Source organism: Herpailurus yagouaroundi, unplaced genomic scaffold, assembly GCF_014898765.1.
Source record: "Herpailurus yagouaroundi ecotype Mexico unplaced genomic scaffold, PumYag 29, whole genome shotgun sequence".
Taxonomy (NCBI): Eukaryota; Metazoa; Chordata; class Mammalia; order Carnivora; family Felidae; genus Herpailurus; species Herpailurus yagouaroundi.
The window spans coordinates 106,167,838-106,184,242 of record NW_024412377.1 but is presented as its reverse complement, the minus strand read 5'-3'; the positions used below and the strand labels follow the sequence as shown (position 1 = coordinate 106,184,242).

The 16,405-nt window shown below is 42.2% G+C and overlaps 1 protein-coding gene across 10 annotated transcripts in view; it reads left to right on the top strand.

The window, feature by feature from the left end:
• The window catches only part of MAST4 (microtubule associated serine/threonine kinase family member 4), a 570,307-nt gene that overhangs the window by 354,282 nt on the left and 199,620 nt on the right, over positions 1-16,405 (top strand). The window contains exons 1-2 of one of the 10 annotated variants that reach the window (XM_040451723.1): positions 1,080-1,646; positions 5,606-5,686. The exons of 8 other annotated variants lie outside the window; for them this stretch is intronic. In XM_040451723.1, the coding sequence (XP_040307657.1) occupies positions 1,600-1,646; positions 5,606-5,686 (128 nt within the window). In that variant the 5' untranslated portion in view covers positions 1,080-1,599. Of the gene's footprint in view, positions 1-1,079; positions 1,647-5,605; positions 5,687-16,405 lie in introns of those variants that run through there. One more of the 10 variants, XM_040451757.1, reaches the window with a different exon arrangement.

The window sequence follows — 16,405 nt, the reverse complement described above, 5'->3', positions numbered from 1 at the left end:
CTCTGAAAGGTAGGATTGGTTAGTTTAGTGTGAGCCCCCACAGAAAGAGAAGTTGTCACCTAGTTAACAAACACCCTAGACCATGTTGGTAGGTTAGGGGTTAGAGAAGGGTTCCAGGAATATCTTATGAACCTTCTCTGGCCCACATGTACCTTTGTTTGTAGAATTAGAAACAGGTGACCCTCTAGAGGGGTACAAAGCTGAGAGTAACTTAGTGAAAATGCAAAAAAAAAAAAAAAAAAAAGGGGGTAGAAGCTGCCCAGAGCCATGCAGCAGGCTTGGCAAAGTAGGAAGCAGGCTGGACTTTAGCCTTCACTTACTTTTTTGCCCAGCACCTTTGTGCAGCCTTGAACAACTGCACATGGCCTCCCTGCCAGTGAAGGCCTTTGGGAGAGGGAGTAAATACTCCGGAATCTAACCCTAGTACTGCCCCTAGTTGTATGTTGTTTTCTTCCTCTGTGTGAGGATGGAATTTGACTTCATAGACTTTGAAATGTAACCGCTTGAGCACAGTCGTTTGATCACAGATTTGCGCTGTGCCTCTGGGCTAGCAGCAGTGCTTGAATATTCTTGCTAAAATAAAACTTCATTTGATCAAGTACTTCTAGGCAGACCACTGGTTACTGAATTTTAAAACACTTTAAAATACACCAGAAGAAATGAGTCAGCTATGTTCTTCCTGCACCACAATGCAAGTACACTTAGTCCCAACTTATGGATAGAACGAAACATTGTGTTGCTGGAATAAATACGAGATGAAACTTTCAGGCTTCCAAAACATAGTTCTCCCTTTGCTTCCTTAATCGGATCTGATTGCTTTTGTCAAGTGTAGTAGCGCTGTGAGGTTCCTAACAATCAGTTTTCAAAAATAGAAATACAAGCTCCTATCTCTCGCATTTCCACTTGGTATTTCCCATTGTAGGGTTTTGCCTGTTCACACAAGGCTTTGCCTCACACCAGAGTTCAACATCCCCCAAATTAACACAGTTAGTTTATTCCTCTTTCTGATGATTGCCTTATATAGAAAAAAATCTAATTGTTTTCATTCGGCACCATTCTCCCATGTCTTTCTTGTGGCACATGAGTGATTCTGTTAACTCCACCAAGGAAAGAGTAAGGAGAACTTCCTCAGGGTGTCCGGATTCTCTCTGAGCGCGTCCCTGGGAGATGGGGAATGGTTGAGGTTTGCCGAGATAAACTCTTTCACAAGTACGATGCTGCTGCTTTATTGTTTTGTTCCAGTCCGCAGGATGAAAGGACTTTTCATCTCACCGAGGTGAAAACTGGGTCTGTGAGTGGAGCGACTTTGTTAAAAAAAAAAAAAAATCAGAAACCAATTACTTGATATGCAGAGCTGAAAGCCTCATTCCCTTAACGAAATCAGTGCTGTGTGCACTGCCGTTAACCTGAGGAAGGCGGCTGACATCTCTTGATTACGGCTAGAGGTGGAAGGACCCAAACTTGCAGGATCCCCCTCCCCCTAGAGAGATTCTTAGTCCATTCCTTTATAGAGGTTCGTTTTGGCTCTCTGTCATCGCCGGGACGCTGGCAGGGAATGTGTGCATTGGTTACAATACAGTGTGGTAACATATAACAACCATGAAAGCCCAGCGGGAAAGGCTACAGATTCCGGGGCTGACCTTGGAGTAAGTATTGTCTGTCTTTAATATTTTAATGCTTTCTGCATGGCACTCGCTTTCCTGCGCCCAATAGCTCTTTAGCATTTGTTTGTACTGACAGCCTCAGAGCACTGCAGTGTGAGGTGAAGGAACGTGTCTTAAATGCATGGCATTTGTTTTCAGCTCATGTGGAAACCCAGACCCTGCATTTTGCACTGCAGTCAGAAGACAAGAGGGTTTTTTGTTGTTGTTGTTTTTTTTTTTTTGTTTTTTTTTTTTTTTGCATATTTAAAGTTACTAAACCTCAGTGCTGGAAACATCTTAACAGCTCATTGTGAAAGAATGTATCAGCAGGCCTTGGTGTAGCTGTCTTTTTCTCCTCTCTTACTGTTTGTTTATCCCCACGCTGCCTTTTTCTAAAGAAAGGCCTCTGTCTGCATTGAATAATAGAAGACATTACAATGGATTAGACTACAAGAGAAGGGTTATTTGTAACATTCATTAGATGTGATCCATGTTTTATTTGTGCAACAGAATATTAATGAACTGTAGTGCATTTTGAATCCTCTCTGCACTGTCTCCAGCCACCGCATGCAGTGTTTACCTAGTTGAGATATGTGTTTGCTTAGCTGTTTTTATTTTTTTTTAACCCATTAACTCATCCGACTGCCTTCTAATCTGATGTAGCCACATGAAAATGCCCACATCTAATTTGTGGCGCAGAAGTTAAACATCTGTGATGCAGGAAGCGTCAGCAAATTTTTATTTTAAATCTCTTAGTCAAAGATGCAGAAGTCTGTGCTTGGCACACTTACCATAATAAACAGTAAAATAGAAATGTGGTAGAAAAATAGAAATAGCCCTTTTTTCTAACTCCTAATAAAGGTAGAAAATTGCGTGTCAGTTGAGATTCATACAATCCAAATCATTTTATACTCGATTACTTCCAGGAAGAGCCTGCAGGAAGAGTACTGTGCCCCGTTCTGAGTACTAATTATTCTTCTTGAATTCTGGAGATGCGTCATACGAGGGAACTGACTTCATAATTAAATAATTAATTAAAAAACATGGCATATCTCAAGTGATGTGAATACTTTTCTAATCAGTTCTTGCACTAAAATTTGACGCTGATTTTATACTAACAAGTACTCACTTAGAAAAAGTTAGAGGGCTCTTAACAGCCTTCTTGCTAGCTGTGGCATTTTTCATAATGGACATCCAAGCAGTATTTACCTATTGCCCTGACATCTGTCCCCATCTCCACCTCCACCGTGGCATTCAGCCCTCACTGTCCATATGCAATATCTCAGTGGCATGCACTCCTTCTTCCACTTACCCCTCCTCTCTCTAGCGTTCCGGAAGTGCACAGCTCTCTCAGATGCCTATGCTTCTGTGTGCAAGACCCAGGAGCACTAACCCCCGATTCTGGTTGTGCCACTTCCTTGTTGCTGTCTTTTGGACTTAGTATGTATCATTTCACATTACGCCTTTTTCTTTCATTTTTAGCATGTTTCCATTTTAGAAGGAGACATTTGAAAGTAACTTCTCAATATACAAATTCAGTTGTATCAAATGTTCTGCCGGTAATTTGAGAGTCTGAGGTATGCCACAAATTTTATGACTTTGTCAATGATGACACAGTGCATATGGGTCAGCCAAACACGGGGGGTTCCCTGGATTTTGTTTTGGCTCAGGCCACACCCCCTGGGTCTAGCTTCTAAATGTTACTGTGCATTTAAAATCGATTACTTCTCCCCCTAAGGAGCTTGACATAATAGAAAGAGGGATCACTCTTAAATGTCATTGGAGTGTTAGCATAACACTTTGAGCATTTCGCTTACCTTGAAATGTAAAGTCGCTCTTAGGTAGACATAGTTAATTTTGCATTCATTCACGGAGAAAGGTAATTCTATAGTCTTGGGGTAAATTCATTTTCTAACCACTGCATGGAAATGTTATAATGGGAAATCTTATCACTCATTTTATTAAAAGCAGATTTAATGTTTATTGTTTTAATTATCTGGGGACCTTATAATACACCACATATGTGGCATAGTTTTTGAATGTTCTCCCATGAGACTGTACTGTTTTTCTTTCAGGAGGGTGTATTCTGTAGGCCTTGCAGCGATCACTCTTACGGTAGCGTATTTTATATTCTGTAGACAGAACTTGATTTCCCATCTGACTTACCAATAACACACCACGAAGCACTTTCTGATTCCCCTTTTAAAAATTGAAATTTCTGGATGTGAGACATCAAATACATATGTATTTCAGATATTAATGAGTCATTAATTTATTCAGAAATCTCTGATATTTAGATAGCAGATATGTGGCCTTACAGTTTCTGAGAAAGTAAGTTGCTTTTTTCTTTCTTTTTCTCAATTTAAGTATAGAAATTGGAGTAAGTACAGAAATAGTTGGTAACACGTATGATACCTGTGTCAGCTTGGAGACACAGAGTGGGTTCCATGCCTGTGCATGTCTATTTTCGGAACACAAGGGACAGATAAGACTGTACTTAGGTTAAATCACGTCTGTGTCAGTAGACATTCCTGAGAGCTTTCCAATGAGCTGCTAAGTTAGAGTACAGCATGTTTAAGAGCAGTGGCTTTTGAACGTGCTCTGACTGTATAAGGAAATCAATTTCTTAGTTTCTTAACTACTGCCACCAAACCAGAGAATGGCTTTAAAAGATAAAACCAAAAAACAAAAAAACAACTTTGTTGAAACATTTTATTAAATAAGTGGGAGCATTTTGAGCAGTAATTCTGTGTTTCAGTTTAAGACGAATACAGCCAAGTCTCAATTATCCATATGATGGGAAACAAGGATGGAACTGAAAATGTGATAAACCCAAGTCTGATTTTAGCCACGGTTGTCATTTCTCTGTTCAGTAAAGGGGACAACCAGCTTGAATCATCCAGTGTGCTGTTCCATTCCAAGACCCCTTCTCTGAGATAGAAAAACATGGTGTGGTGTAGTCATGGCCAGTACAGGGGCAGGAGAACGTTCTTTAAGAAACTCATTGCACCATAGTGTGCATTTGTCTGCTCACTTGAGCCAGAGAGTTGGTACCAGAGTGCCTAGCTGATTCTAATTTTGATTTGGCGATGTAAAAATAATTGGAAATAATTGGATATTAGCTTCATACTTTGATCCACGGGTCAAATTTTTATAAGTAAGATATGTGACAAATGTTAAGTTTTGTGTCTTCCCTAAAACAAGAGAGAGATGAGTCCAAAAGGAAAAACAATTCAAGGAAACATAGGCTCTCCACTCTGATGAATATTTGAGAGCTGGCTGGTCATTGTGCTTGGTTGTTTGGATAGGTGGGTGGGGGTGGAGACCGTAATGGTCTTTTGACAGATGAAATTGAAAAAAACCTCTCAAGAAAGTACAATAATTTATAGGTATATGTAAGAAATTTTGAAGTTCTCTATTACAAACGTAAGTGTAAGAACACTTTTTGCCTTTGCCCCCGGGGATTACAGAAAATGTTGTTGGGCGTTTTTCACTGCTGAGTGCTTAAAAACATATCTTCCTATTTGGAAATGTTTGCTGCTCTGCCTTTTAAAAACCACTGTATTTAACTTGAATTCTATTGTCTGGTAACTACTTCCCTCCAGTTCTACAGTTTTACAATTGATTGTTGGTCAGAAATAGAATATACCGAGTGAGTAAAGCAGGGCCAAGTTTTCCCAGCAAACCCCACAGAAGATACCTACCACGTTAGCTTTGTGACCAAGAAAAGGCACAAATGCAAATGGCAGCAGTAGTTTTAAGGATATCAGTTTCAGCAGGAAGCCTTGCCCTTGTTCTCTATTTTAGAGCTGGAAAGAGGCAGGTGATGAGCTGATTACCTAAGGGCATCGGTAGGCATGCTATGGTGGTTCTGGCCTAAAGGGAACACGGTCGCTTAGATGAGCGTTGCTATTTTACGGCCACCATTTCCCCAGTTGGAATGACATTATTTTAACTTTCAGTCTCACTCCAAGGAGCCTGAGTCCAACCCCATCCAGCCCAGGCAGCCCCTGTAGTCCTCTCTTCGCTTTTCACTTCTGGAGGTAAGCGCACTCCAGTGCCACCGGCCCTTGGCTGCTGGGTCTCTCCCTTCCCTTCCCCCACACCCTGCATCAAGTATGGAACCCTTGGGACTCTGCAATTCACAGTGAACAGTCCTTTCCTAATTGTCATCTAAGTGTTAACAGAGAGAGTGAGGAATCTGGTTGAGTCGTTTACAGATGATTTACAGGAGCACCTGGAATATGTGCTGTGCTCCTACCATTCAGTTCATCTTATTTATGCTTCTGTTAATGCCCAGTGATGAGTTATGTAACTCCTGTGTGTGCATGATGGTTTTTCCTGTCGCTTTCTCAGGAGATGATCTGCTAAATTGTACAAAATGTGATCCACCTCTTATAATACAACTTATTACAATTTCTAGAAAATATTTTCTAATTCGTGTTAAAGCACCACAATATGTGTTGCCACACATTATTTTATATCCTGTTATTTGCAGGACAACTCTTTAAATTCTCTAAAAGGATTAGGATTTTTGATCTCTTGTAAAACTCCTGCTACCTCCCTACCCTCTTGCTCACTGGCTGATGTAAATGAATACTTCTCTTACTTCTCTGGTCTTTAGAGAAAGATCTCCAAAGAACTCTACTTTTACTTGAGCCCAGTTTGTTAAAAGAATGCCTGTTAGAAGCTACTGTTTACATTGTATGTATAATGCTGTGTTTTATTAAGATTTTCATGAATTCAAAGCCTGGACAGAGTGAGTCTCCCACTATTTAATCAGAAGATATGCATACCGTATCCAGTACCCCCCCCCCCTTTTTTAATCCTAAGAGAGAAAATGAATGAAATTCTCAGTTGATAGAGTGACTTCAATGATTTGTTACTAGTGAATATATTTTTTTGCCTATATGCAAATGAATGAAAACACTAGCCATTCATGGCCATTTCCTTAAAAATAGTAACTCACAGGTTTTATGCTTAGATGGTATCAGTGGGTCAATTTAACGTATTTGTTTCTCTCATTTTCTAAAATAAGACTGAACTAAAATCTGTGAAGAATTGACTGGGGAAATGAATTAATGACTTTGAACTTTACTTCTACTCTTCTGCTGATAGGATTAAATTTATTGTAAAAGTGACTTTCAACATGAAAGTTCCATGTAATAGCTTTCATAAAGCATATAATATATGCTCTCTGAATATAATAGATCCTGAAGCATAGGAATAGTTTTCTGACAATCCAGAGAACTCCCCTACTCATGTAAGTTGTCTATTTTTGGTGATCCAACCAAAAGTAACTTGACTCTCTACTGAATTTTTTCTTTAGTGTAACACATGTCTTCATTAAATGCTTACATTCCCTTTTCTTTTTCCTTCCTGAAGACAATAAACTATTCAGAATGCAAGTGCTATCAACAGTAGAGGAGAAAAGAGTATCAGACAAAGGTTGTGGTAGCTCAGAGGAGGGTGAAGTTTTTTTTGGAAAAGGAGAGTGTTTTTGTAGAAAGATTTATGAGACCTGGTGATATTTGAGCTGCACCTTGAGAAATAGTGGTGTTTCGGGGGTGGCGGTGGGAAGGATGGTTGTGGAGGACAAAACCAGGCTGAGAATAAGACAAAGTGAAAAAGGTGAGCAAATGTGGCACATTGGAGAAATGATGTGTGTAGCCAGGACATAGGATGGATAAAGGAGAAGAAAATCAGGAGTTGTACAGCGCTGGATACGGACTTAAAAAAACAGTGTGGGATCATGTTACTTAGAGCCTTGAACACTGAGCTAAGAAGTTTGACTTATATCTTGTAAGCGTTCCAGAGTTTTAGAAAGTTTGTTGAATAAGGAAATGACCAATCAGAGCTCAGACTGAGGAAAGTTACCTTCACCAGGTATTAAGAGTAGACTGGATTTTGGGTACAAACTCGAGTGAGGCTACTGGTACACTATTTCATGAGTAACAAGTCCCAGATTAGGACAGGTGCAGTGAATTGAATTAACATGTGAAAAGTACACTATAGTTGACCACATGCTTTCATACACATTGTCTCATTCCATTTAATCCATCATGGTAAGACCGAAGGGAACATTGCTTCCATTTGCCGATGAAGATGCCACCACACAAAGAGATTAACCAGCTTTACTAGCCTAGGATTCAAAATGAAGTCTCACATTTTTCCACCGTGACTAACCTGAGATACATACTGCTCTGAGATCATTTGTATTGAATTTTCATTTCTGGTTTACGTAGTCTTTTGACCTCCTTCAGTCATTTTTATTTCCCCAGTGCTTCTTTCCAGAAGTGTTTGAGAAATGTTTATGAATAAATGAATGACTTGGAAGTAGAAGATGGATTTCTTACATCACGGCTCACACACAAACCACCAAATAAACATCAAAAAACATTTGCTCACATACAATGGGTTGTACTTGTCATTCACAGACCAGGAGTGTGAGAGACTATCTCCTCCACATGGTCATTGCGGGATCTGGGGGGCGGGTCTTCAGCGCATGCCTTCAAGTTTGCCCTGGGTATCCGCATCCGGCTGGTGGAATGGGAAGGAGTGTGGGAGATGGTGGACTGCCCGACCTGAGGATGGCACACATCAGTTCCACTCACATGCCATTGCCCAGCATTTTCTATTCTGACTGCATCTATGGCAAGCAAGGCTGGAGAATACAGCTCTCTCGTGTTGTGGAAACAGAGGAAATGAGTTTGGTAAACAGCTGGCAATCCTGATCACAAAAGTCGATGAAAGAAAGGTGCCCACGGTTGCTCTTTAGTAGATAATTTTGAATCAGGGATTTGCACTGAGGTTTCTAGCATTAATTGAATGGACCCCAAGTCAGCAGAGTTGGAGAGGGAGGAAAATCGAGTCGCGGTGAGTCTGGTCTTGAACACCCTGAGACCTCCCAATGTAGTGATATCTGGTTGGTAGCACAGGATGAAGCATCTCTAACAGTGTGCCCCCAAATAATGGCCTGGTATAAATTGTAGCGATTGCAAATACGTTCATGCTGTTACCACGGAAAGAGATTAATTGTAACCATGCACAGATTTTTTTTTTTTCTTTGTGATGGATCACATTTCTTTTTTGTTCTCATCTTATGAGTGGGGTTTGCCTGTCTGGGGGAGAGCGGTGGTGGTGAGCATTCACAGTGTATGTGCCCTTTATAGGTGCTGACACATGGTTTCTAAATATGGCAATGGAAGATTCTGTTCCTTTCATAGTAAACCCCTGGAGGCAGGCGATGCTGAGACGGGATTTAGCTTTCCAGCTTAGGCTTCCTGAAGGTTGCCCAGAAACGAGAGATCTGCAGCTTCTAGGGCAGGGCAGGTGCTAAATAAAGTTCAAGTTTAGTTTGGTTCCTCCTGGGAGTAAAACCTTGCACTGCGGCCTGGAGGCCCCAAGCAGGGTGGCTTGAGGGCAAGACTTTGCTAAGGAAGTTTTCTGAATGTGGGAGAGGCTGCCTCATCAAACCTTCAGCTTGCTGCCCCTGGCAGTCTCGTAGGAAGGCCAGTCTTAGCTGGAAGGATGTGAGGTCATTCCTGTAGCCAGCAGAGTGGTAGACCAAATGATTCCCAAAGGCCCTTCCATCCAGAAATTCTGACACCTTTGCTGTCCTCCAGCAGCGCTGGAGAGGGAGATACAAAATACACAATATGTCCACAAGCTGTAAAACACACACACACACACACACACACACATACACACACACACACACACACACACACTGGCCCAAATATTGGCTTATTAGTACAGATGTGACAGAGAATATCTTAAAAACCTTAAGTGGAATTTATAATATGGCTTCACTCTCCCCCTTCTGAGGCAACTATAGCCACTCAGAATTTCCACAGTCCTCAGTACTTCATAAATTGATGACAGTTTAGTGGCTCTTCATATAATGAGTAATTTGGGTATGACCCTTGTCAGCTCCTAATCTCAACTCTGATCAAATAGTGAGGTTCCAAGGGAAGCTGCCTCATTTTATATTCTCAGTGTCTTTCTTGACACTTGTCCTGCCTTGCCCTCAGTCGGGACGCGGTTAGTAGCCAAGGGCTGGCTGTCTTTACTCAGTAGCTGCCTTTCTGTTACGATAGAGCAGTGTTCTTTTTTTAAAAAAAAATCTTTAATGTTTATTTTTGAGAGAGAGAGAAAGAGAGAGTGGGCAGGGGAGGGGCAGAGAGAGGGAGACACAGAATCTGAAGCAGGCTCCAGGCTCTGAGCTGTCGGCACAGAGCCTGACATGGGGCTCAAACTCATGAGCTTTGAGATCATGACCTCAGCCGAAGTCAGAGGCTTAACCGACTGAGCCACCCAGGTGTCTCGAGCAGCGTTCCTTTGTATTTCCGTTTCATGCCCCAGCTTCTCAGCGGATGGCAAGCCCTGGAGCATCCACGGCACTCTGTACACTCCTATGTGACGTCTTCGGTCCTTTGTCCAGCTCTCCATCTGGTTCATGGAGTCTCAGGTATTGGACACACAGTCAGCGAGAAGAAGGCATTCCCTTTCTTCTTAGACCTCCCGAAGCCCTCTTGCCATGTTTAAGGTGTGGCTTGAATCACACATGACACATTGCCGGTAGCACACAGTCCTAGTTTCAGAGAAGAATATTCCCACCATATTACCACTCTCCACAAGGACAGTGTTTATGTCTTTTTTTTTTCACAGATGTATTCACAAATAGTGCCTGACACACACGGTAGGAGCTCCTACTGCTGGAAGAACGACCATTATATGTGGAACTCAAGCCTGTTCTGATGTTTTGGGTTTTTCTTTAAGTATTTTTATTATTTGTTGTTTTAATTTTTTTAATGTTTATTTTTGAGAGAGAGAGACAGTGTGAGCAGGAGAGGTGCACAGAGAGGGAGACACAGAATCCGAAGCAGGCTCCAGGCTCTGAGCTGTCAGCACAGAGCCTGATGTGGGGCTTGAACTTGTCAACCATGAGGTCATGACCTGAGCCAAAGTTGGATGCTTAACCGACTGAGCTACCCAGGCACCGCCTATTTGTTATTTTATTTTATTTTATTTTATTTTATTTTATTTTATTTTATTTTAGAAACAGAGTGAATGTGAGCTGGGAAGAAGGACAGAGGAAGAGAGAGAGAATCCCAGGCAGGCTCTATGCTGAGCATGAGCCTGATGTGGGGCTCGACCCCATGACCCTGGGATCATGACTTGAGCTGAAATCAAGAGCTGGTGAATGACTGAGCCACCCAGGGGACCCAGTTATGATGATTTTGTTTAATGTTTATTTTACTGATTTTGAGAGAGAGAAGGAGAGAGACAGAATCCCAAGCAGGCCCCACACTGTCAGCACAGAGCCAGATTCAGGGCTCAAACTCCCAAACTGTGAGATCATGACCTGAGCCAAAATCAAGAGTCAGACACTTAGCTGCCTGAGTCACCTAGATGCCCCCTCCGTTCTGATGTTTTTAACCTGTGCTCCAAACATGGCATATATTTATATAGTATGTGTGTTTTAAGAATGGTGTTGACACTTTGAGAGGGAGGGCATTCATTTTGATTCATTCATAAATATTAAATGATAGCCATCAAAATGTGAAAACTGGTCAGCCATTAATTATAAATAAAACAAGGTCCAAGGCCGAAGAAGACAGGCATTATTAAAGAAAGGTGAACCTCAGAGTATATTAGAGACCGTGCCTGGCTGTGGTGAGGGGCAGAGAAAATGATTTAGAAGTCATGGCAGATCCCACACTGAAGAGCTCCATCACTTGAAGGAAAGGTAGTCCGAATGTTAGGTCCATAGAGTGGAGGCCTTTTTCCTTTGCTCGTTGCCATCTCCCTGGCACCTAAGAACACTTGGTGTATAGATACATCATAAAACTAGTTACGTGTCATTGAACGTGCTTTGAAGCAGCAAGAGATTTCTCAACTGGTGACTTCGGGGGACTACTCTGAGAAACCAAAGCCCTTCAGTGAGTCTGTATTCCCTCCTAGTGTGATTCTAGTCTCGTGTAGAGTTGGGTCCCTGCTGGCCTTCTTTTCCAGGCCTCCCATTCCCCGGTGCCCCACATATTCCACCTGGCTAGCTTCCTTCATTGACATTATCTGTCAAGTCCTGGGGAAATGGAGTTTGGGACCCCAGCACGCTGAGTCATAGTGCCTGAGTCTTAGTCATTGCCCCTACATCTGCAAGCTCTGTGACTTTGGACAAGTCATGAACTTGATGGACCTTCATTGTCTGAACCTGCAAATGCCCTGCCTCACTGTTAAGTTCACAACAAAAATAATAAATAGCTTATAGGTAATTTAGTGTAATAAATGTGTATTTGCAAGAATGGGATCTGTAGTGGTCCAAAGGGTAATGAGAAGGACAGGTAGACAATAGTTTAACAGACAAGGCATCAGGGTCAAATGTCACCTAATTCAGTTTTGTTAAGAGCTTGTCCGTTTGTCCTTTTGCTACTAGAAATATTCCTGGGTACCCACAGGTGCCTAAATGCCCCTCACTTCACTTGTTGCCATGGTGAGGGATAGACATAAGCAGTATTTACCAAATACATGGCAATATGTTGTGATTTCGTGTCTTCTTTACACAGAGAACCTGTAAGTGTGAGAAAACCACCTGACTGCTAAACTCTTTTTGTTTCATTAACTTTGTAGCATGAGGACCGTTTCCATTTCTTTTTTATTCTAGTTTCTCCCCTTTCACTCTGTGTAGAACATTGAGAAAATCTGAAAGAAGCTGGTACCAGATGGCAATTTTTTTGTACTCTACAGATTCCAGTTCCTGTGCTTTTGTGAATGTGATGGTTTAATGAATTGCTTTATGCATCCTTGAGTTTTATTTCGGCATTGCTGTGTAGGACTGAGTCTGTCTACTGCAGACACTCCAAGCAGAGATGAGCTTGATTATTAACACTTTGCTGGTCCTGTGGGTGTGGGTCTGGGCAGAGATGGGGAAGCTTGGCATGGGACATCGTTGATGGGGTGGGGAGGAGGTTGGCGTCAGACATCATTGATGGAGGGGGGATTGTGGGGGGAAGTGTGGACAGGCCAGTTAGCACTCCTCTGGGCCCCACCTCAGTTTCTGCTGTTACTAGTAAGTAAGGCTGCTGGAGGCTGCTGTTACTTGTAAGAATCCGAAGAAGGAAGAATGTGATGATATGTCTGTTGTATGCCAGGAGGGGGTGGGTGGGCATAAACTCATGTGCAGTAATGGGGAAGGGTGGGTCTAATAAACTTGTTGCAGAAAGATGCTCTGATAGTTTTCCTTTGACTTTCTTTTACTGGAATCTGTTCATTTATTTTTTTTAACTGATACCATAAACTTAGGTGTTAAAAAGTTACCGAGTCTAGGGAATGAAGTCTTGTGAAGTCAGGTAGTTAAGCATAGCTTTCAAGTTCACTTGGGTCCCTGGAGCCCATTAGTCCTTTCACTGACAGTGGTCATGGGTCTGGAGGGGTGTACGTGTGCCAGGTCCTGGGAATGCTTCTGGAGCCTTGGTCTTTATCAGGATTATTCTCAGTTTTTTCTTTTAATTTTTTCAATGTTTATTTAGTTCTGAGAGAGACAAAGTGCAAGTGGGAGAGGAGCAGAGAGAGAGGGAGACACAGAATCCGAAGCAGGCTCCAGGCTCTGAGCTGTCAGCACAGAGCCCGATTGGGGGCTCTAACTCATGAACGGCAAGATCATGACCTGAGCTGAAGTCGGACGCTTACCCGACTGAGCCACCCAGGCGCCCCATATTCTCAGTTTTTTCTCAAGTGTTCACTTTTTCTCTTTGGTTCACTGACTTGGATGAGAAGCCATCCTTACTGACTTAGACATTTGCATCTCTATTAGCTTCGTTTTCATTTGTCCAGAACTTGCTGCATACCCAGTGCTGTTCTTAGTCCTTCACATGTATTAATTTGCTGTCCCTGTGAGACAAGGATACTGTTGTCATTTTACAAACATGAAAACTGAGGCACAGAGAAAGTTTCACGTAGTGACCACACATCTTCATTTGCCCAGGTTCCGTTCAATTTATGCCTATTGTCCCAATGTGATTTTTTTTTTTCAACGTTTATTTATTTTTGGGACAGAGAGAGACAGAGCATGAACGGGGGAGGGGCAGAGAGAGAGGGAGACACAGAATCAAAAACAGGCTCCAGGCTTTGAGCCATCAGCCTAGAGCCTGACGCGGGGCTCGAACTCACGGACCGCGAGATCGTGACCTGGCTGAAGTCGGATGCTTAACCGACTGCGCCACCCAGGCGCCCCCCAATGTGATTTTTGAAAGTGCCTTCCTTGACTTTCAAACCCTCCAAGTTCGGACAAGTTATACCCACCTACCAATGTCAAGAGGCCTGATCTGGTTCACAGTAAAGCATCTGGTGGGAGAGCCCACATTCTTACTCTGGCATAAGTACTCTGTCTACATTTTCCTTCAACACACTGGAGTTTGCAATCATTTTAAATTTGCATTCTGAATAGAATATTCTATTTAAAGGGGAGGGATTTTGTTACTCTGTTTGGAGCTCATCTGCTCGGTTCACTATACAAGTAAATTTTTCAGTCCTCTGTTGAGAGTGTGGTTATGGGGCTGGAGAGCATCTTCTGAGTTGCGGCGCCCTATTTTTCTCTTTTAAACAAATTTTATTTTAGACAGAGCCTAGATCACGTGATGAAGGTTAAATTGGTTTCCCTTGGAAATCAGGCCGTGGGTCCCAGTGGCTCTGCCGTCTACTGCTGCTCTAACCTGAGAAGCCTGTGGAGGATTCCCTCAGCCAGGGCTGGCCTGCTTACACCCTGGGGGTGGCCCGCGTCTCACCATTGCTCTGATGGCCCCAGGCCCTTTGAGCCCTACTAGAGCCACAGCACAGCACGTCTAGCCCTAGTAGAGCCACTTCCTTTGTAGCACTCACATTAAATGCTTGCCTGGACCTACCACTCCGGAGTGGTTTATTACAGTCTTTCCGGGCCAAATACTGAGACCAACTTGTTGAATTTGGGTTTTAGAATATATTGAAATTTCTCTTTGGAGTTTTAACAGCTCTTATTTACTAGACCATCTTGGGCAAATGAAGAAATTACTTCGTGCTGTGTGTGTGTGTGTGTGTGTGTGTGTGTGTACTGCGGCAAGGGGGGAGAGGAGGGTACTGCCCTATATCCCATTTTGTTGCCGCATTGCTTTGAGACTAGAAAAAAGACATTTCACATCGTTTTTTAAAACCTATTTCCTATACTTAAAATGCTGCTGCAGCCATTAACACCCACCCTGTTGATAAGAGAATTAAGTTGTGATATTCCTTGAAAGCATGAGATGGTGATGATAATATGAAGTACGGAGTTGTCTCTGTAAGTGAATACAAATGCGGAATTAAAACATTCTTAAGTTTCTCCAGCAGTGACATGAGGATAATAATACCTCTTGGAGGTGTTGTAAGAATTAATTAGGTGACGTTTGTGAGAAGTTCTAAGATGACTGTTCTGTTTTATTATTAGCTTCGTATTGTTCTTGGAAACACATTGTAGAAAAGGAACTGCAGAACCCAACCTTTGTAAGAAGGATGTTGCATATTCTCACATGACAGTGATTGATGAGATACTATGAAACTGAGAAAGCTGTACTAATGATCCCAAGTGAATAGGAGATGAGCTAAATTTCATGGGTTCTTCTGCTTGTCTACTACTATTCTCATGACAATATGCTCCACTGAATTATTACTGGATCCGGTGAAAACAGTATGGAGATCCCCCAGAGTGAGAGAACATTTCTTTTCCAGCAGTGGTATCAGAATTGTTTTTTTTCTTTTCTCTTTATATAAAATATGCATTTGGCTCCATCTTAACCAAGTTCTGAGTTGCAGTCCTTTTTAATTCCTCTCCCCTCTGTGGTATGTGTGTATGGATGCATGTGTGTGTATCATCCATGAGGACGTCCTGTTGATTCTTTGCCATCTACTTCGCTTACTCCCTCTTTGTACCACTTTAGTCGGAGCCACTATCATTTACCCCTGGATTTGTGTAATAGCCTCCTAACTTAATGCTTCATTTCAAACTGTGCCCTCCCAACAGCCAGCTCTCTGAGTGATCTTCGTAGTGCCAGACACTCCCCTGCTCAGAGCCTTCCACTGCCCACCCTCCCATCTCCCATGACCTCACTTCCTGCTGCCTCTTGCTTATTTCCTTCGGGCCACATTGGGCTCTGCTTTCTCTTGACCGTTCCAGTTGTGTCTGTGTCAGTGCCTATTGTCCCCTGTTCCTGAAATACTCCCTCCTATGGAGGAATAATACAGTCAACACCCTTGTTCACCTCGATTCACCGGTTCGCCCTTGCCACATTTGCTCTATCTTCCTGTCTCCTTCCCTCTTAGCCCCTGGATGTATTTCAATTTTTGTTCTTTTGCTGATCCATTTGAGAGTCCTTTGCAGACATTCACTTTACCCCTAAATACTTGAACATTTATCTCCGAAGAACAAGTACATTCTCTTTCATAAGCATATCATTATGTCATTATTATACTCTGAAGTTGAAGATGATTATAGTATTATCTGATATGCAGCCCATATCACATTTCTCCAGTTAGCCCCAAAAAGTTCTTGAGAGTTGTATTTTTAAATCCAGGATCCTGTTAAAGATTATATATTCTATTTAGTTGCCCTATCTCTTTAGTCTCCTTTAATTTTTAACAGTTTCCCCAGTTGGGAAGGGTCTTTTCCTAACACTGACATTTTTCAAGAGTGTAGTACAACTCTTCTGTTGACTGTCCCACAATTTCGATTTATCTGATGGTTTCTTTTTCAT